At 45.4% G+C, this 19,882-nt stretch overlaps 2 protein-coding genes across 5 annotated transcripts in view; one reads left to right on the top strand and one right to left on the bottom strand.

Annotated features, from left to right (window-relative positions):
* NIN (ninein) overlaps positions 1–15,436 on the bottom strand; it is a 94,829-nt gene extending 79,393 nt beyond the window's left edge. For all 4 annotated transcript variants that reach the window (XM_037155599.2, XM_053670033.1, XM_037155602.2 and 1 more), the window contains exons 1-3: positions 15,351–15,436; positions 14,786–14,838; positions 6,059–6,262 (exon numbers count right to left, since the gene is read on the bottom strand). In XM_037155599.2, coding sequence (XP_037011494.2) covers positions 6,059–6,241 — 183 coding nt within the window. In that variant the 5' untranslated portion in view covers positions 6,242–6,262; positions 14,786–14,838; positions 15,351–15,436. The remainder of the gene's footprint in view (positions 1–6,058; positions 6,263–14,785; positions 14,839–15,350) is intronic.
* On the top strand, positions 6,312–18,396 carry LOC119057023 (collagen alpha-1(I) chain-like). Its single transcript, XM_037155668.2, has 4 exons — positions 6,312–6,406; positions 14,542–14,874; positions 14,995–15,982; positions 18,117–18,396. The coding sequence occupies exons 1-4, from the start codon at positions 6,312–6,314 to the stop codon at positions 18,195–18,197; spliced, it is 1,497 nt and encodes a 498-aa protein (XP_037011563.2). The 3' UTR covers positions 18,198–18,396.
* The last annotated feature ends 1,486 nt before the right edge of the window (positions 18,397–19,882 follow it).

The raw sequence follows: 19,882 nt of genomic DNA, 5'->3' as shown, positions 1-19,882 counted from the left end.
CAAAGTAACAAGCTCCCAAGCTATGCATCCCCGGGCTGGTACCTCCTCATTTGAATAATAATTGCTGCCATTCATTTTACAAGCACTCCTATGCCTTGTAGGCCTCAAAGGGCAGTTCGCAGCAATGGGAAAATTACATGGCTGACTGAAAACACACATGACATTTAAACTAAATTAACAGGAAGACCAGTCAAGTCTGATTTTTTTGTCATGTGTCATTACTGCTTAACAGAAATTTACCTCATCACTTTTGCTCTCCAAATTTCATAGGAATGCTTTTTTAGAAACACGATTTGCGTTTCTGAAAAAAGAATTTAAGCACCATTTAAACAAGAAACAAATGGCATTTTAAACCCCCCACACAAACTGCAACAGGAAGTAAAATAAGGAACTTAACGTTGCGTAAAGTAATCTTGTGCAGTCTTGGAGACCAAATGCACAGTTTCCACATGTGTGCAGGTAGTACTTCAAACAGACCCAAAGTAAGAACTCAAGCTAGCGTTCAGCAAAACGTGCTTGTCAAACAAGGCAAAGGCTCATGTGACCATCTTCATAGGAAGGAGCTTTGTATCTAGTGATACAAATGGAAGTCAATGACAGAACATTCAAAACACTATTAGCTGGAATGGGTATTGAAATATGGACTCCTCAGAAGGTCGATGCAGAGGAAAATAATGTTTCCAGCATTATGCAAAGAGAAATGACAAACAAAAAAACATCGTTTCAAATGAAAGACATAGTTATAAAATGTTATATTCTAAACAAGGCATTCCAGTTATTGTAGCTTAGTAAGTTATTTCCCACGGACAACGTGGGGAGAGGCAAAGGCCATTTGAAAAGGCAAGTTTCCAAACCCCAGAGCAGCTGTGTGAAGTGGTACTCCAAGACTGACCCAAGGAGCCCTGTCTTTGGACGGAAACAGATGAAACCACCACCGCACGAGTTTCTAGCAAATCCATACTCTGTGCTAAAGAGATTCCTCAGAAAAACCATTGCTGGAAACTCGTTATTTATTGAAGCCCCATTCTACGGGTGTGGGAGAAGGCAGGAGCTATAGAACACAGTAGTTAACTGTGTGCCTGGCTGTAGGATGTCTTCGAAATACACAGTCTAAGTCAGCCTTCATCACAATCTTACCAGGAGGGTATTATTTTTCGCACTATACATATTATCTCTGAAAACTAGAGATAATATGCCCACATGACTAAAATGTGGCAAGATCAGTGTATGTATCCGGGTGTGAATCAATACACTGTCTCGATGTCACGGTGGAGATGGGGATCGGTTGAAGGGGGATAGAGAATGAGATTCATTTCTGCACCTTCGGAGTCTCAGGAGGCTGTGAAGACATGCACTCACCCTCGAGGTCTGGGAAATCTGCACTTCCCTCCTGGTGCTGCTACGAATGAGTTGCCTGATCTTGGACATATCACTGTACTTTCCCAAGTTCTGGATTTAAAGTTTCTCTGTCATACAGATGAACATTTATATCTAAAAATCTGTGATGAACACTGAAGAACTTTAAGTCCCCTCATCCAGACAAGATGACTCATAAAAGTATCAGTGGAGTACTATGGGAATTTAATGAGCATCCCTGACCACACTTTCTCTGGTGAAAGAGATGACCATTGCTGAAATAAAGTAGGTAGACAAGAACCGCTTTTAATACTTGTTCCCAACTCTGGCTGAGAGCAAAAGGCCTTCCCAACAGCTCGCCCCTATGCCCTTGCTTTTGTCAGACTAAGTACCTCTGAGAGATTCAAGGTTCACGGTATGCAAAACCAAGGTTAATTTTGCAATGAATTTGACAAGAAAATGTTGATACAGAATGGAAACAAGTCTTGCAGCCTCTGACTCAGAATGTCTTCTTATTTATAAATGGGAAGCAGAGGTCCTTAGGAGTTTAATTCAACCCCAGATGAAACTGCTGTAAAGGAAGGGAGTAATGGAGAGAGATCCAGAGTCACAAGACCAACGTAGGCATCAGAAAACATCATTCACCCTTTTGGGTTTACTCATTGGTGGTTAAACAGTAAGGTACAGAGAAGGATCAGACATTTAAGAGATGCAATGAGAAATGTTTCCACCATTCCCTCTAATGAGTTCAAAAAGGCTCAGATCAATACTATGAAACAGGAGCGTGAACACATGGTGTTATAAATAGGCACTATTGGACAATCGAGCATAATTTTGCACACAGAGAACAAGTCCAAATAATCACCACCAGAAAGTGCTTCTGTATTTCTGACCTACTTTTCAAATGGTTAAAATGTGTACATGAAAGAAATCTTTAAAAGCTTTTAATGAATTAGAAAAAACAAGCAAGCAATCCTCCTGAAGATTTGTAAATTAATCTTGACATTTATAAAATAATGAAAGGTGGGAAAGCTGAGCTAAAGTATATATTTGTACAGCTATTAAATTTTAATACTAAGAAAACTTTAAGTACCTTTGATGACCAGGGTCTTCCTACCTATGGAACTCTTTGGAAGCCAATGATGAGTTCTGCTTCCAGGTGGCCTGTTCTGATTCTACACAGTACCAAGGTCATGGGGCCCCTCAGGATCCAGATTCATATTAAAGATGATAGCAAGGAAATGCATCAGAACCCCAGGGGGCTGTTCTGTCTCAAGCTGGGATATTCCATTATGAAAGGAAAGTGTATTTTTTAAACAGGATCTAATTAAAGGCTTCAATAAAACCAAGGTACATGATCATATTTATGTCCAGATTTTTAATAAAGATAGAGAGGCATATGGAAACACATCATTTAAAACACACAAAACCAGGAAGCACCTACAGTGGGTATCCAATGCTTGGATGAAAACTTAGTTCAATACAAGAGTTAATGTGGTTCCCTTTTCTAAATATTTGTAGTACCTGCTCCCAGTACTACTTGCCTGTCAGGTACATTACATGACCAGACCATAAACTTCAGTGTCTTGAGCAGTCCCTTTGTCTTAGGGTCTCACCCACCTGACATTCTGCTTAATTGTGACAGAAATATGAATGGAACTCTTCTGATAAGCTAATAGAAAACACCTACCAGCAATGCTGTCCTCTCTCCTTCAAACTGGCAATTCACACTCTGTAAGCATTTCAAGCACACACACACAGGGTGGGGCAAAAGTAGGTTTACAGTTGTTTACATGGAAAATAATCCAACAGTTAATAAATAATAATGCAATAAACTGTGTCTTGTGTACCCACAATTGTAACCCCCCTTTAGCCCCACCCTATAAAACCCCTGCACTCAGGGGAATATGGCTTCAAGTTATAAAGCAAGATCGAGCAGATGAATCGAAACATAATTTGGGGGTAAGTTGTCTATTAGTAAAATGCATGAAAATGGCAAGTCGATTTGTTACTCTCCTTAACAGCTGTCAAAAGAAACATTAGGCTTTAAGAAAGAAAGCAAAAAGTTATTAAAGATGGATTTTAAAATAAAAATAAGCAGATGATATTCATGTTCTTAGCTGACGGGGAGAGTGTTTTTTATCTGTTTTCAAGGAAAGGTGATTAATTGAGCCCATACCAATAAAGGTAAACTTAAAAGTTTTGTTTTATTTAAAAATTAGACTTGCTAAGATTTAAAAGGTAAAAAGTGAAAGCCATAAGGGGCCTGGAAGCCGATGGATACTAATGTATCCAAAAAGCAACTTGATAGAAAACTACTTATGACAAACATAAGACCAGTAGAATGCCTGACATACAGGACACAGAACAACACGTATTTGTTAAATTGATGAATAGATTTAGATTTGTCACACTACCATGTCTTTCTCCTGTTTCATTAAACCAGACTCCTAACCCTGTAAGTTTTCTAAAAATAATACCTAAAGAGAAAAAACATGCCCTGGCTGGAGTGGCTCCGTGGGTTGAACGCCAGCCTGAGAACCAAAAGCTCATTGGTTGGATGCCCAGTCAGGGCACACGCCTGGGTTGTGGGTGAGGTCCCCAGTAGGGGGCGCACGACAAGCAACCACACACTGACGTTTCTCTCCCTCTCTTTTTCCCTCCCTTCCCCTCTGTCTAAAAATAAATAAATAAAATCTTTAAAACAAAGAAAAAATTGACTGGCATTAAAAACTTATTTTACAACTTGTGACCCTTCTCAATATACCAAGACGGTGACAGCACTCGGACTGCTTCTATGAATTCCAAGGGTTTTTTTCCTCCACAATTTAAAATGATAGACCATATAGGGTGTCTTAACAGCATATGGCCAAGTTTATGAAAGCATCTGAGAATAATTCCATTTCATTAAAAAATGCAAATTTAACAGCAATGCATTAATTCATGCCAACCCTCCTCTGAAGACAATCACCAGGGACGCCCACATGAAATCAACGTGCAGACATCTATTTAACTTGTACCAGGGGCTCCCTCAGCAAATATCACACTACAGGCCACTCAGGTTTGCCTTATTCACAGGCAAACAGCAAAAATTTGAAAAAGCAAGCTGGAAGTGTCAAGTCATTAACAAATCAATCGATAACTGCTGCCTGCTTAAGTTCGCCAACCGAGGGCAGAGACGTGCAACATCTGCAGAGCAAACTGCTAACGGGCTGCAAGGTGTGATCGGCTTGCAGCAGAGGCTTCCGTATTTACACTGACTCCTCGAGGAAGCCTTACACTCCATGACGTCTCCTCGGGCTTCAGTAAGAAAAGAAATCCACTCCCTCATACTATTCCTTAGATACCAAAAAGCCTGAGATCTCCAAGGACCACGGTGGGAACCACTACTGTTTTGCCTCCTTCAAAGTGTCTGGGGTTGAGGCAGAACGAAACAAATGCCTGAGTGCGTTACGTGATGAGAAGCAAGTGGTTTAATTCTCAAATTTCCCATTTCTACTGTTTTAAGAGCAAAATTTTTAGCATTTGGGGGGCACACAGGTATTCACAAGTAGCCAACTACCCCAAAGTGACCAAGAATGATCCCAGTTTTGCAAACAATTACTTAAAGTTTGTAATTGTTTACTTAAGTGTGAGCCCTACTCATCACCACGTTCATGGTGCCCAGCCCTTGAGAATGTCATCCTCTGTGCACACTACCAGGGCGGTCACTACTCCTCATCTCAGAGAGCCAATACGTCACACGTATGAGGTCACTTACCCACCTTGTCAGCTAAGAGACAATGAAAATGAAGAGAAGTAAAAAAAGTTCTTCTTCCTCAATTTACACCACATGACAAAAACTTCTGTCTACAAAGTGTCAGCAATGACAGCAACAGGCTAAAACAGCATTGCCCATTTTCTCCTCTCATCCATTAAAAAAAAAATCAACAGCAAAACTCAACCCAAAGCCATACAAATGATGCTCTTAATTATGAGAATGGAACGCAATCTCAGGTCAGGATGGATCAAACCTCCTTCCCACTAACAGAGAGAGGTGGGGGAAAAAAGAAACCTCTTACTCATCTCTGTGACTTGCTCTGTGGGGAGAACATGACTATTTGTTGTCAAACGCAGAAGTTAACATCAGCACACACACATCTCTGCTGGAAGCGAGTCGTGCTGGGTTTTAAATGAGCCTGCACTGTATTTACTTACCCTCCTGTCTTACTTCCTGGGTGAAGAGTTTAATTAATACTTCACCCCAGGAACAATCCACAGAAGAAATAGCTTTATTGGGGTGAAAGTCATAACAGCAATCTGCTTTTCCTGCGAATGGCAGTCTCCGTACTGCATTTCCCTTCTCCTCAGTGGAAATCTGTCAGCTGCCTGCTGTCTCAGTGATGAAAGTGGAGTCCATAAAATGCCCCACAAAGAACAAGAAAAAACTGGAAAACATTCCTGTCAACTCTTCTTCTGTCTTTATCTAAGATGCTCAGTGTACACCTTCCCAGAGCACAGGGGACAGCAGCCCCCATCACCTGAGCAAACTGCACCGACACATCCCACCTATTACAGTCTGTCTGTTTCTCAGGTTAAGAGCTAAGGGCACATACAGCCAGGATGTTAGAAACAAGTTGCAAGAGGTGTGGTTTGCCCCACCCCCAGCACCGGACAGAAACCGCACCCACTTCCCACCGCCGGTCCTCTTCCCCAGCCTTACCCTGCCCAAGAGGTTGTCCTGAAGCAGCGTCTCTTGCAGCACTGGGGCCACCTCCTCCAAGCTCAACATGTGGCAAAGGTCGGTGAGTTCCTCCTGTCCCAGGGACCCAGTGCCCGTTGTGTCAAAACTGTCAAACAGCTCCTTGAGTCGGGCCTCATGCTGGTCCTGCTCCACCTCATCCATCCCATAGCCCACAGCGTTCACCTGTGCGGGACAGAGACAAGGACAGGTTGGGGCAGCCCCTGGAACCCCGATGCTGCCACCCCTCAGCACACTACCCCTACCCTCTGCACCCCCTGGTCGCCTTGTGCCAGTAGATCCGGACTTTGATGAGGGCCAGCAGGAGAGGTAACGCTGCGCACCCACCAGCAAGACCACGGGTCTCTCCCGGACCGAGCAGTGGCCAGTGGAACTGCCCCATGCACTCACCTGGGGGCGATGGGGGGGGGGGCATACCAACAAGGTCAGGTCACCACAGGCTAACATTACCAGAATGAGGGAGTCTTGCAGGCAGAAAGTGCACCCTCAAGTAGGCAGCCAGTCTAGCAAATTCAAGAGAGAGTGATTCTCTATGAGCTCATCTAGCCTATGACTTACAGACGATGAAAGACTACTTCTGACATCCAGTCCTTTCAAATGAAGTAACTGCTAGTGCCAACAAACTGCAGGGCTACAGCTTCCACTCAAGTCCACGAGCGCCAGCCAACCTGTCCAGATGCTGCAATCTGCTGGCTCAGATGAGCTGCGTTTAGTTTCTCTTCCTGCAGCCCAATGCTCCTCTTCGTGTTTAGACCAGAGGGTTGCAGCAGCAGGCACACGACTGATACAAAACCACCTCCCTGTTTACATGAGACCCAGTGCCTTTTACATGAGTTCCTCAAAAAGCAACTTAATTAACTTCATTGCTGCAATTACAGGCATGACAGGAAGCATATTCCCTAAAGCTTACTTTAGTCCCAGGAAGGTTTAGGTAATGCTTAGTTGCCTAGAGAGAGGAGAAAACAATACCCCAACCTATCAGACAGTGAGGTTTAAATGAGCCACAGACCATATGAATCCTACAGAGTCTCAGGGGACCTCTACCATCTAGGCCGCCTCACCTCTGTTCACCGGGTTACTCTGTCTTCCACCTCTCTGACCCACCCAGACCATATGTTCTTCTTCCATCGTCCATGGGATTGGTAAAAACATGGAGTCATCAATAACTCTTGCAATCATTTTTGCTAAAAATATATACCATAAAATACTAGGTACGTTCTACTTTAAGAATGAAGCTGGGGTTTTTTTGCTTGCACATTAATTCATGTATAATGTGTGGGGCATTCCAACCAAAGGCTGACACTGGCACATCTGGAGGTGCCTTCCCCGTGATGCGATGGAAGACAAGTGCAACACCCACCCTCACGACCGTGACCTCAGCGATCTGAAACAAGGCCCTCAGAGCCAGCCCTTAGCTATAAAAAGCAGCACCTTTTAAAAAATTTATCTTGCTAATATAATTTTTATTATGATAAGTGCCACATAACATGAAATCCACCCTATTAAAATTTGAAGTATGCAGACAGTATTGATCTCCAGATCTTACACGATAAGCTCTATACCCATGACACAGCAACCTCCCATTTCCCACCCACCCCCAGCTCCTGCAAACACCACTCTGCTTTTAAAAGCAGCACCATTAAATAAAGCAAGCCCTGGGTCAGAAAACTCTAATTTAGCAGCGCTGTTCTAAGGAGCAGATCATTACAACATGGGAGATACGTATGTGAGTTAAGATGCTGAACGTGGCCAGAACTGTGAATGAGAACCTTCCATACAAATCAGTGATGCTCCAGGTTGTGTGGATTTCTTTCCACAGACAACTGTTCACAACATGACAAGCTAAAACAGAACCACAGTCATCCCAAGGGTTTCAGCAGAAGCAGGTGGACTCAGAGGATGGATTCCAGTTCTGCCATGTAGCTCGATGTTTACTGGGGCTGCTCATTAACACGAAGTGGTACCATTGTGGTCCAGGCTCCTGGTATCAAAAGGTCTCTTCTCTTAACTGTCAGTTTTTCTATTACTAAGGTGCTGCTGACTCTGGCTACCTTCCCAGAGTTGGTCTGTTGGGTTAACTAATCACCATGTAAATGTTTTCAAAATAAACTGAAAGTGCTATGTAAACATCAAGGCACCAGAAAAGAAATACTAAGGTGTTAAGCATAACCACAAACGTTGGGAATTTAGAAAAGGCCAAGGCTTGACTAATGAGATTCACTCAGAGTCAGCCAGTTAATTGTGGGCTAAGATCTGCTGAGAATCCCCCAGGTGCTCTGGGATTTTCTGGGTTGCCATAGTTCTCAGACTCACTCTCGGGGTTTAACCGTCCCATGGGCTGTAATGCTGTAATCGGACCAACTTCATAAAAGCCAGACTACTGTGCTTTTGCTTATTAAAAACAACTCAAAAGTGAAAGAATTCTAACACTTCCTCTTTTAAAAACTACTTTTAAGGGTTGGGGGTTTGTTCGTCTGCACCAGTGAACCAGAGCCATAAAACTCACCACGTACTGAGAAGTCCTGGTCTTATCCACGGCTCTGAGTTTGATAAGCTATCATGCCCTGCTTTGGGGGAGGTCACTGGATTTTCACGAAATAAAATTCCTTTAATAAGAAAACATTCCTTTGACTAAAGGGGGAAACAGCCCCACCCTCAGAGAGCAAATGATGGTAGGTAAGAAAACATCCGAAAGATGTTACACACGGTGACAAGTTGTCAGAAGTCTTCTGGCACAGAATGCATTTTTACTGGTTGATATTATTCCCCAAATGTTCATCGGTAATTTCATGTGCAAGAATTTGTTCTCCCCACTTGCCAGAAATTTCTTTAAAGGCAGGGTCCACAATTTCAATTTCTTTCACAGCGTCCCCCAAATGCATAGTATTTGGGGAAATGTCCTCTTCCCACCACGATGCAGTAAACATGGGCTGAGTACGTGGAGATTTGAGTGGAAACTTCACCTGAATAACTACAGAATAAATGAGCATATGAACAGTTTGAAATGTCTACTTCTTCCGAAACACACCTCTACTCCCATCCAACTCTTTTTAAAGGGCACGTTTGGTCTTAGACATAACCAAGCAGAAGGAGAAAGCACCCACTGCCAAACAGCTGTGTGAGGTTTGGTTCAAGGATTTAGTAAGTGAGGCAACGGATTCTCACACTTGAGCTACGTTTGTTTGTTGTGGGATGTGGCTTTGGAGGACAGTCTGTTCTGAAACACCTTCCCTGGTCCCCTCATTTACAGGATGGGAAAAATTACGCCCATCTGGAAGGACTGTCCTGAGGGTTAAATACGGTAAGCAACTGAGAGTAGTTAATATCAAAGAAAGCTAATACCAGAGGGGAATTGAGAAAACCACCAAGAAAATACCTGTGGCTTACTAAGAAGGGGTGAACTGAAGATAAGTAGCTTACACAAGTCAATCAGCCACAGATCTGCCTCTAAAGAAACACAGCAGGAGCCCTGGCTGGTGTAGCTCAGTGGGTTGAGCTCTGGCTGTGAACCAAAGGGTTGCCAGTTCAATTCCCAGTCCGGGCACATGCCTGGGTTGCAGGCCAAGTCCCCAGTGTGGGCCGTGTGAGAGGCAACCACACACTGATGTTTCTCTCCCTCCTGTCCCCTCTCTCTAAATAAACAAATAAAATTAAAAAGAAACACAGCAGGAGCTGTGGAATGCCAGAATCCAGAGAACAAGAATGGGCAGGGTGCGTATTACGTACAGTATAATGTTGTATTACTCAATGGTAATGGCAGCAGGTAATGCTCAATGTTTCCTCAATCTTTATTTTTTTTAGGATTTTACTTATTTATTTTTAGAGCGGGAGAAAGAGAGGGAGAGAAACATCAACGCATGGCTGCCTCTCAAGGGCCCCTTACTGGGGACCTGGCCTGCAACCCAGGCTTGTGCCTTCACTGGGAATCAAACCTGCAGCCCTTTAGTTTGCGGGCCAGCGCTCAATCCACTGAGCAAGAGCAGCCAGGGCTGTTTCTTCAATCTTTAAAGGCAGACCATTGATAAATGTGAAACAAAAGCAAAAAGGCTAAAATAGAGCTGGGAGCTCAGAAAAAACCATTTCTTTTAACTTTCTAATCATTTACTATAAGTCTGGCCTATGCATAGCACTTTACCTATACGAACTCATTTAATCCTCCTAATACTTCAAAGTAGATCTCGCATTCCTCGCATTCCCATTTAAGACGCAGAAATCAGGGGTTGGCAGAAGTCTACAGTTTGTCCAAGGCTACAAGCACTCTCAGGGTAAGGCCAAGACTGGAAACCTGGTGTGACTCAAAACAACACTGTATCTCAATCCCATACATAATAACACATGAATGGGACCAATGAAATGATACTGGCGAAGCACTTGTTTCCACCTTTATGTGACAACCAGCTAAACAGTGCCAAGTGCCAGAAGTGGTTCTGTTGCGCGGAACACTTGCTGGCCGCTGACTCCTCCAGGACATAATGGGGGGGGGGGGGCTCCTCCCTCCCTCCCACCCTCGACCCTTTGTCAAATAATTGTCGTCTTCAAGGCATTAGGGATACACAGAATAAGTGATTTCTTTTTAATAAAGCGTCTCTGAAATACAAGGAAGAAGTAAATGTGTATGTAAAAATGATCATGAAGAATCCCATATCTTTGAGTGGGCCTAGTCCAGGAATGGATAGTTGTTAAATTAATTCTCCCAAACACTTAGCTATGTCTAAACTGTGCAGTCCCAGGCTTTGCACAGTCAAAGCCTGGCTGATGCCCGCCAATGACAGGAGTTTTACCCAGAGATGAAGGAAGTTGGGTTTGGAGTCAAAAATCTTTCCTCAAATGGCAAAGAACAATTCCAGTTTTATAAAGCCCACCACAAACCTGAGACTCCCGGCAACCATCTACCTCCACACCCAAACTGTCAGGAGCCTTTACCACTCCTCTGGGATAAAAGGGCCAGTGTGGGCAGTATTTTGGAGTTCTAACTAGGGATGGTTAAATAAGGGGCAGATGCACGGAACCATTAATCAAAACATTTATCACCCGGTGACCACCCATAATGAGAACTACACAGAGCATTTTCCTTCCATATAACTCAAAACAAGGCTGCCAAAATGTGCAGACCCTGACAGGGATGTCCATTACAGAGCTGTGTCATTGTGCTCCGCTCGGCAACCCTGGCTGATGAAACCACAGTGCCAACTGGGACTGCAAGAGGATGGAGGTGCAGCTGGAATGATGAAGTCCCCGACATAAGGCCAACATGAAGTGGGCACGCGAACTTATGAACTTTCCAGCATCCAAGATGTAGAAAGGAGCTTGTAAGATCGACATCCCAGCCAAAGGGGACGTCTGTTCTGGGCCAGAGGGAGTAAAAGGGGGACAAAGCCTGGCAAGGGAAAACCAAATAATAAGTGAGCACAATGCCAGAGCCCCTAGCTTAGGCCTTTTATTTCCCCTCCAGATGGTCCAGCAGCTGAACAGCTACGAGGAATGTCTGCATGTCCCTCTTGGCTCAGGCGCTTTCTCTGGGTATTATAATAGATGCTTGTGGATCTGTGTTCAGACATAGCTGTTGGGGGTCCACAGACCAGGCAGTGGCCACCAAGTGACTAATTCAGTTACTTTACAACTGAAGTGATAAACAGGCACAAACCCTGCTTGGGCAAAGCTTTTCTTTCACGCCTTTAGCTTTCACCATTTGGTCAGTCAGAGACTCATAATGCCAATGATCAAATTAAATTGTTTCTTTTTCTTCTCTCCTTTCTGCATTTTGTTTTGGTGCACATATTTTCAGTCTTACCATTTTGGGCTAATTTAGTATAAAATGAAATAGGGTCAAGGATAAATTCAAGTTTAGCAAAGCTTAATAGAAAAAGAATATATCCCCATTTATGTGTCTCTATAAAATATTTCAGCTCAAAATGATGGCTGTGCACACTGATCGCTGTGAGACAGCCTCCTCTCTGCTCAGATTTCATTTCTGCTCCAGCACCTCATTTCTAGCTGGATACCAAAAGCACAAGAGCATCACCAAGAATAAAATCATGATATAAAAATGTAACACAAAAACTCAAAGTCACATTCGATTTCAAAGAATAACAATCTTTGCTAAATACACTATAACATTGAATTTAATGAAGAGTATCCTACTAGTATTTGTTCTAAAACACAAATAAATTTAGTATTTTACTGTACTGAATGATGTAGCAAAGCCACCCTTTTGTTAAACCTAAGAGCAAGGCGGATTAGCCAATGAAGTTGTTAGCTCAGGAGAGCAGGGGGAATAAAATCATTAGCCCAGCACACTGTAGACTCAATAACCTTTAATCAGCTACCAAGTAACATTACAGAAGCAGAAAACCCACTGTCTGTTACTTTCTTAAAAGAGACTGCTTGTAACAACTTTCACTTCTTGAGCCATATTAACTCAAATTCATGTAAAATGCTGCAGCTATGAAAACAATTCCCTGGGATCAAAGTGAAGAGTTTCAATTTGACATCTAGAAACAATAGGTTTTCTCAACTTTGTTTTTTAAGTAAGCACTAGAACACGAATACTTTGTAATTTTTCCATCTAAAAGCTGGAATAAATGGTTAATTGCTATTATAAATTGCCATACAGAGCATCCTAATTTCAAACAGCTACTCATTTGCATACACCCATAATCTTTTTTAAATTCTATTTTATTTGTAAAAGGACAAAATATCTTGCTCAAGCTTCAGTAAGTCTCTCCATAAGCCCCTGCCCAGCAAATGTAAGTTCAATAGCCAGAATTCAAACCACATAATTTATTGGCATACAAACGAATTGATATTTGTAAAAATCAATCTTCTGAAAAGACTTCAGGTTGTTTGAATCCCCAGAATGTTCTGGTTAAACTTGCCAACCCTTTATCAATATTAGCCTGATAACATGTATTTTCATTGTCAACACAAATAGGAAGCATCGAGATTGGTGAAATGGTAGTTTAGAAAGCCATCATGTCCAGTGACATTTAAAACAATTTACTTGACCAATATTTAACTTATGATAAGAATATTGCCCACTAAATTAAGATTGATTGTTTAGAATTCATTGGAGTCTCTCTGTGACAGTTAATATCTTTTATATTATAATATCTTTATAATATTAAGGATCATCACATAACTAAAATGAAAAAAAAAAGAACAAGAAAAAAAGACACCCATACCATTCTGAGCAACTTCCTATTAAAAAGACAGATATATGACATTTTAATGCGAAGACTGTGCCTGTGATGGCTCCCTTTCTGTTGCTCCCTGGAAAGCCTTCTCCTGCCTTTGCCCCATGTCTAGCTTATTTGGAACATCCACAAGTCCTACCCGTTATCTCTATTGCAGCTCAGAAGTCTCTCCATTAAAGACTCAGCGCAGAATGGGTGAAAATAAACAAATCCACAAAAGAAGCTCCCCAGCAGTTCACCTGACTTCCCAGAGGACACTGACAACAGCTGAAGAGACCCCAAGAAACCGGTTCTGCAGCCAGCCTGTAATGTTACTTTCACACACTGTCTGGTGATTTTCACATCCCTCTTCCACTCCAGAGCAAGAGCTGCCAGTATTCTAGGTCAGCCACCGACATGCTAGCCACTAGCCAAGATCAAGATTAAATTAAGCTGGCATGGAAAAATAATCTGCTTACAGATTGTCCATCCTCAGGAAACAAGTAAACATATGCATTTAATTTAATGTATGTATGGGAGCCAACTGAGAATCTTCGATGGTCTCAGGGGCTTAGCCCATGTGCCATGGTGGACTTGAATAGGATTCTAATCCTAAACAGCTCCCACCTCAGTCAGAAAAGACAACCATGCAATCCGTTTTCATTTCATACATTCAGTAGTTAAGTTGTAGGGCAAGCCCATCTCGAAAACTCCTCAACCCTAGGAGGGGATCTGTTCCAGTAAAGCAAACAGCAGAAGATCTCATAATGGCTGAGTTGTCTAGACGCAGGGTACATGGTGGAGCGATCTTTCCAGCCCCCATCTCACCGGCAGGCTAAGGCCAGGGCTGAGGCTCGGAAACCTCCTCTTTCTCTCTCTACCTCTTTCACCTCCACAGAACGAACTCTCAGCAGTAACGTGTTCCCACCAGCTTCGTCCTTTTGTCAGGCACCAGAACCCTGGAAGCTTCTCCCGCTACACCCTACACTTGCATTCTGCTTGGCCTGGCAAGCACGGCTTTCAGGCGATAAACGGGTGGCATTTTGTTCTTTCCCCCTTCTTAGTAGTAATTGCCCTGGGAAAGTCTTCCTGTATGCACTGACCCCACACACTTTCGAAAATCCCCACGTTAAGAGGAGCCTTCCCAATACTCAAAATACTCCAGGCTAACACCTCGGGGTTCCCCAGACAGGTTTCTCTGCAGCCTCTCAATCACAAGGCTGCCTGGGTGGCCCAAGGCAACGGAACAACTATCCCCTCTGTTCCATCCAGGACTCAAGTCCACTCCTGGACCCACGCACAGAAGCCCCTTTCAGCTGCCGGCTGCAGGCTGGGACCACGCGGGGGGCGGAGGCGCCCAGACCCGACTGCGGAGGCGAGGTGCCGCAGAAGCCCGCGCGCGCCACTTGGGTCCCCGGCAGCATGCGACGCAGATGTGTCCCCGACCCGCCTGCGCATCGCCGCCCCCAGAAGCCTCAGACGCCCCGCGCTCTCTGCCCCCGCCGTCCTCGCCTACCTTCGGTCGCCTCTCCGCTGCGCCCGCACAGCCTGCCGCCCGCCTCCGGCGCTCTGCAAAGCGAAGGTGGACGCTTTGTTAGGGCGCGAGTAGCGGGACAATACTTCGCAGGCGGCGCTGAGGTTCTGGGCGGGCGTCCTTCAAAAGGACGTGAACGGAGACCCGCGCGACCGTCATTTCCATACGTAAGAGGCCAGCTTTTACAAAAGCGCGACTCGAGGGGGCCACGGCGCGCGTCCCCCACCCCCGCCCGCCCCCGCCGGCGCAGTCCGCGCCTCCACGACCCGCCCCTCCTCCGCCCCCGCAGCCGCCCCCTCCCCGCCCGGTCCCCGGGGAGCGTCCCGACCCGGCCGCCCGCCAGGCCACCCGCTTCCTCGCGGCCGCTCCCCGCGCCTGGCCCGCGGAGACCGCTCCCGCCCTGGCCCCGAAGGAACTGCCCTGCCCGTCCCGTGCCGGGTACGTGCCAGGCGCACAGAGCCCCACCGACGACGCGAGGGCAGGGCCAGGCCTCCGCGCACCCCCAGGCCGCGGGGGCCGGGGTCCCGGAAGCGGGCTGCACGCTCACCGCGCGTCCCGGGGCTCAGGCGCCGGTGCCCGCCGCGGGGACCATGGCCGCGGGCGCACTCAGGGCTCGCACGCGCCGGCTGCGGCAGCGGGACAGCCGCGCCCTGCGCGCTCGGCTCCGGGCTGTGCCACGGCGCCCCGGAGCTTCGGACGCCGGTTTGGAAGGGCCAGGCCCGCGCGGAGAGGAGGAGCCAGGGCGGCGCCGGCCGGGGCGCGGCTCCTCCTCCCCGACCCGGGCCTCCGGGACTGCGGGGGGCGGAGCGCCTGGCGCCTCCGGGGCCTCGCTGGGTCTGCGCCCCTCACCTTGATCGGGACTGCGCCCTGGTCCCAACTGCTCGGGGTCGCGGAACCCGGAGGAGCCTGGTCCGATCTTGTCTGCTGCTGGGAAGGTCGCCGTGGAGATTTGAACTTGGAAAAGACAGGACTCCAGGGGGTGTAGGCGGAGACCAGCGCCCCGAGGTCGCTGCCGCACAGCGGCCGGCGCATCCACCTTTCCTCCCCGGGCCCGCTCGCCTCCCTTTTCTCCCAGACGCGCCCTCGCACACGCCCGGCACACCCCGCGGCGCCCCGGACAGCCGGGGGCCACTTCTAGGTGTGGAGGAAGGGCCCGCCTCCAGCCAGCGGTACTTTAAGGTGAGCTGTTAGGTGCCTCTCTTGCCCTCGGGCGGCCCTCGATTTTTCAGTCCTTGAGCAGGCATTTCCGTTATCAGAAGAAAGGTCCAGAAGGCCGAAGGGCTCTAGACTGGACTCTGAGTCCTTTAGAGCGAAACAGCACTGCTCCCAGATCTTCACTGGCTTCTGCACCTGCCCCGCACTGTCCGCATCGGCCTCCACCCCTTATCCAGCCTTCCGCGGGTACAACTGACCCTCGGTCACTAGCCACCCGGGACAGAAACCCCTTAGTAGTTTCCAGACAACTATGGCTAGATATTTACCACCTCCTCCGTCTTTCCTCGTACTCCACTCCCCCGCCCCCAACCCCCAAATCTCCGCTAACTCCTCCATCCCTACAATTCTGACCTGGATGCAAACGGAATACAAGACCAGGCCTAGAGTGGGGCAGCTGTGGGCTGGGGCGATACCCAAGCCTCTCTCTTTGAGCTGCAGGATTAAATGTGTTGCCCTTGAAGAAGGAGACACCTGATTTATTACAACCCACCAGTCTGGTTATTTCAACAAGGAACTGGAGAAAGCGCCCTTGCTTCTGCGAGAACAAGGGACAGGAAGGAAACTAGCATTTGAGAACCCAGTGTGCTGAAAACTCAACAAAAATGATCCTACTCAGTCCTTGCACTACTTTCAGGATGCAGGCATTATCATACTCCTTGTGCAGCTGAGGAAACTGGACCTTAGAAAGGTTAAGGACCTCACTTGGGATCACATAGTACTTGGCAGAGCTGAGTTCCACAGAAGCAGATGCACAAGCAGATCACATGTGATAAAATTGCACGGAACTAAGAACACACACAAACGAGTACTTGTAAGATGGTGACATTTGAATAAGGCCCTAGGATTGTATTAATGTCAGATGCAAGATGTTATCATTGGGGAAACTGGTAAAGGGGACATGAGGAATCTCTACATTATTTCTTACAACTTAATATGAACCTACAATTATTTCAAAGTAGAGAGTTTTAAAAAATAAAGTAGATCGGTCTTATTTTAGAACCCCAGCGCTCTTCCTTCCACAGACAGTGTGCCTGGGGAATAAGAAAGGGGAGAGATTCACGTTCTGTGTGCACACCCAAATGCATGCAGTTTAGCATGGTGTTCAGTGACAGTAATTATGCCACCCATATGCTCTGTTCAGTGAATAGCTAACTTGTTACCAGAATATTTACATTGGTGTCATTTTATATTAAGGGAATAATGTCCACTGGGGACTAATGCAGCCAAAAGTCTTAGAAGATAAAAAATAAAGAGATGTTTTTCTTGCTTTACCTAATCTCTACCATGGGAAACTCAACCTATTGGTTTTCTCTCCAAATACCCCTTTTTAATCTGCAAGAATCTTAAGGATGAGACTGCTCATTAGTTTCAAACATAGTGATTCTTGGGGGCCAGAGATGTTGGGACCAGCATTTACTCCCTATGGAGGAAGATCAGCATTGGTGAGGGTTACATAATTTGAACAACAGAAGCTATTCCTTCTTGAGAAGAGTGAGCAGCATGGAGTGAGTGCTGAGGCTAGAAACTGGAAATGACTTTCAACAACCTCCAGCCTCCCTACAAAAGTGGAGGAAATGCAGCACAGTTACTTCATGGTGTAGCTTTGCAAAAGCAGTTTTACTAAGGTAGGTATAATTTAACACGATATGGCTGTGATTTAGGCTGCACAGGGTGAAGGTTAGTCTTAGTCCACTCGTCAGCAGAAGAAAGTGGGGACTTATCAATACTTTAGAACCTATCGCTTGAGCTTTTTTTAAAAAAAGATTTTATTTATTTATCTTTAGAGAGGAAGGGAAGGAGAGAGGGAGAGAAATATCAATGTATGGTTGCCTCTCATGAGTCCCCTTGCTGGGAACTGGCCTGCAACCCAGGCATGTGCCCTGACTGGGAATTGAACCGCAACCCTCTGGTTCGCAGGCCCAGCCAGGGCTCACTTGAGTTTTCTCTCTAGTAAAACAAAAATGAAGATAATAGCAGAAAATAATAGGCAAGCTCCGATTTAATTATATGCAATAATAGTATAAGTGAAAAAGAAATGTAAACATTTACCCTGTGTTAATGCCCTTTACAAAGCACATTTCACTCTTATCTGTTGCAGTTTGTCTGCCTCCGATGCCATCTCTCATCTTATGAAGAGCCTTGTTCTGGGACCCAGGATCCTTCAAGTATTTGCAGATGATGTTTTTGAGTGGCCTTCTGCTGCATTTTTCAGTTTTAAACTGGCTTTCTCAGACGATTAAAAACTCTAAGACGTTAAGTAAAGAGTACTCCAGTGAAGAGAAAGTTACTATTTCTTCCTGAAAGTAACTTTGTAATGATTAATTTAGTCAGGACAGCAAAAAAAAAAAGGAAGTAAAAGCAAATTCAGACTTTGTAAATTTCCTGTGCAGAGTTAAAGTTTTTTTTCTTTGTCTTTCTTTCTTTTTTTTTTTTTTTTGCTGATCAGGGAAAGCCTATAACTAACTCTACCAGGGGTGTCAAACTCATTTCCACCTGGGGCCACATTAGCTTAGTATTTGCCTTCAAAGGGCCAAGTGTAATTTTAGGACTGAATACATGCAACTACTCCTTAACTAGGGTCAAGGAGCTGGGTGCTGCCTCAGGGTAGAAACAAGGTGCCGGGCTGGATAAAACCAGGTGGAGGGCCCGGTTCGGCCTGCGGGCCTTGTGTTTGCCACCTGTGCTCTAACCAAACTGAGTCCATCTTCCCCCAAAGCTGCTGATAGGTGTAATTTATTTCTCATGTACAAAATAGTAAAAAACAAACAGACAAACAAACAAAAAAACCCCACGTCTTCTCCTGTCACCCTGTAGTAACTCCCAGGTCCTTCTACAATTCTTCAGTAAATGTCTTTCTTATTTTTCTGACCATTTGAACTGATCAAAACAGTCTTCAGGGAAACTGTAGAGTTACAGCAGGGAGGCTCAACTGGTTCAAGCACATTATCAGTTATGGTCCAGCCCAGGGTCTGTTGGAGTAAAAGGGAATCATTCTCCCCAGGGCCCTAAGGCAATAGGTAGTGAAAGGAGGAAGGGGGAAATTGACTGGAGACATGCAAGTCAAAGACTAGGATTTTCAGTCACAAAATGCTGGCGGTAAGAACCTAAGAAATTGACAGGGGAAAAGGAGAACAACACAGAAAAGGAGCAGGAAACAGACAAGGCAATCTGATTTATGGTTTAGCCCTGAAAGGGCACTCATTAGGAATTAGGATTCTCTCTTCATTTTCCCTCATTAAGTACATGAAGGAAGAAGAAACAGATTTGGCACAATTTAACTTTTTTTCATCTTCACCTGGGGAATTTTTTTTTCATTGCTTTTAGAGAGAGAGGAAGGTAGAGAAACATCAGTGCTAGAGAGAAGCATTGATTGGTTGCCTCCCGTAGGTGCCCAGACATGGAATCAAACTTGTAACCCAGGTATATGTGCTCTGACTGGGAATCGAACCCACAAATGTTGGTTATGTGATGACCATCCAAACAACTAGCCACACCAGCTAGGCCTGCCACTGTCCTAGAAGTCATGAGCCATTCAAAAGAAACATCAATCTTCATTCTTGCCCTTGAGGAATATATCATTCCCTCTTGGGGAAGCAAAAATATACACACATGAGAGTATAGGAGAGTACTGTGATAAGGCATTGGATTCTAATCAGGCCCTCCAGTTGGGTGTCACATACATATATAACATGACAGAGAAGAGAGGAATGATTGCCCTAAAAACATGGCTTCTATCAGGTCATTCCGCCCACTGATTTTCGTGTGAGGTCCTGGATCTCCTTCCTAACATTAAACCCCCCACAGATCCATGCAAATGTGCGTATCCTCAATGTCCCCGGACATTCTGCCCTCCTTCCACTCTGC

The sequence above is a fragment of the Artibeus jamaicensis genome, unplaced genomic scaffold (assembly GCF_021234435.1).
Source record: "Artibeus jamaicensis isolate MK-2021 breed Jamaican fruit bat unplaced genomic scaffold, CSHL_Jam_final contig_548, whole genome shotgun sequence".
NCBI lineage: Eukaryota > Metazoa > Chordata > Mammalia > Chiroptera > Phyllostomidae > Artibeus > Artibeus jamaicensis.
Note: the sequence above shows the minus strand (reverse complement) of the source record. Positions and strands in the feature narration are given on the sequence as shown.

Coding starts and splice junctions, on each gene's coding strand:
- LOC119057023 (XM_037155668.2), top strand. CDS start 6,312: ATGCTGCCACCCCTCAGCACACTACCCCTACCCTCTGCACCCCCTGGT. Junction 6,407..14,541: donor GATGAGGGCCAGCAGGAGAG/GTAACGCTGCGC, acceptor TGTTCCATCCAG/GACTCAAGTCCACTCCTGGA. Junction 15,983..18,116: donor CCAGCCAGCGGTACTTTAAG/GTGAGCTGTTAG, acceptor TATCTGTTGCAG/TTTGTCTGCCTCCGATGCCA.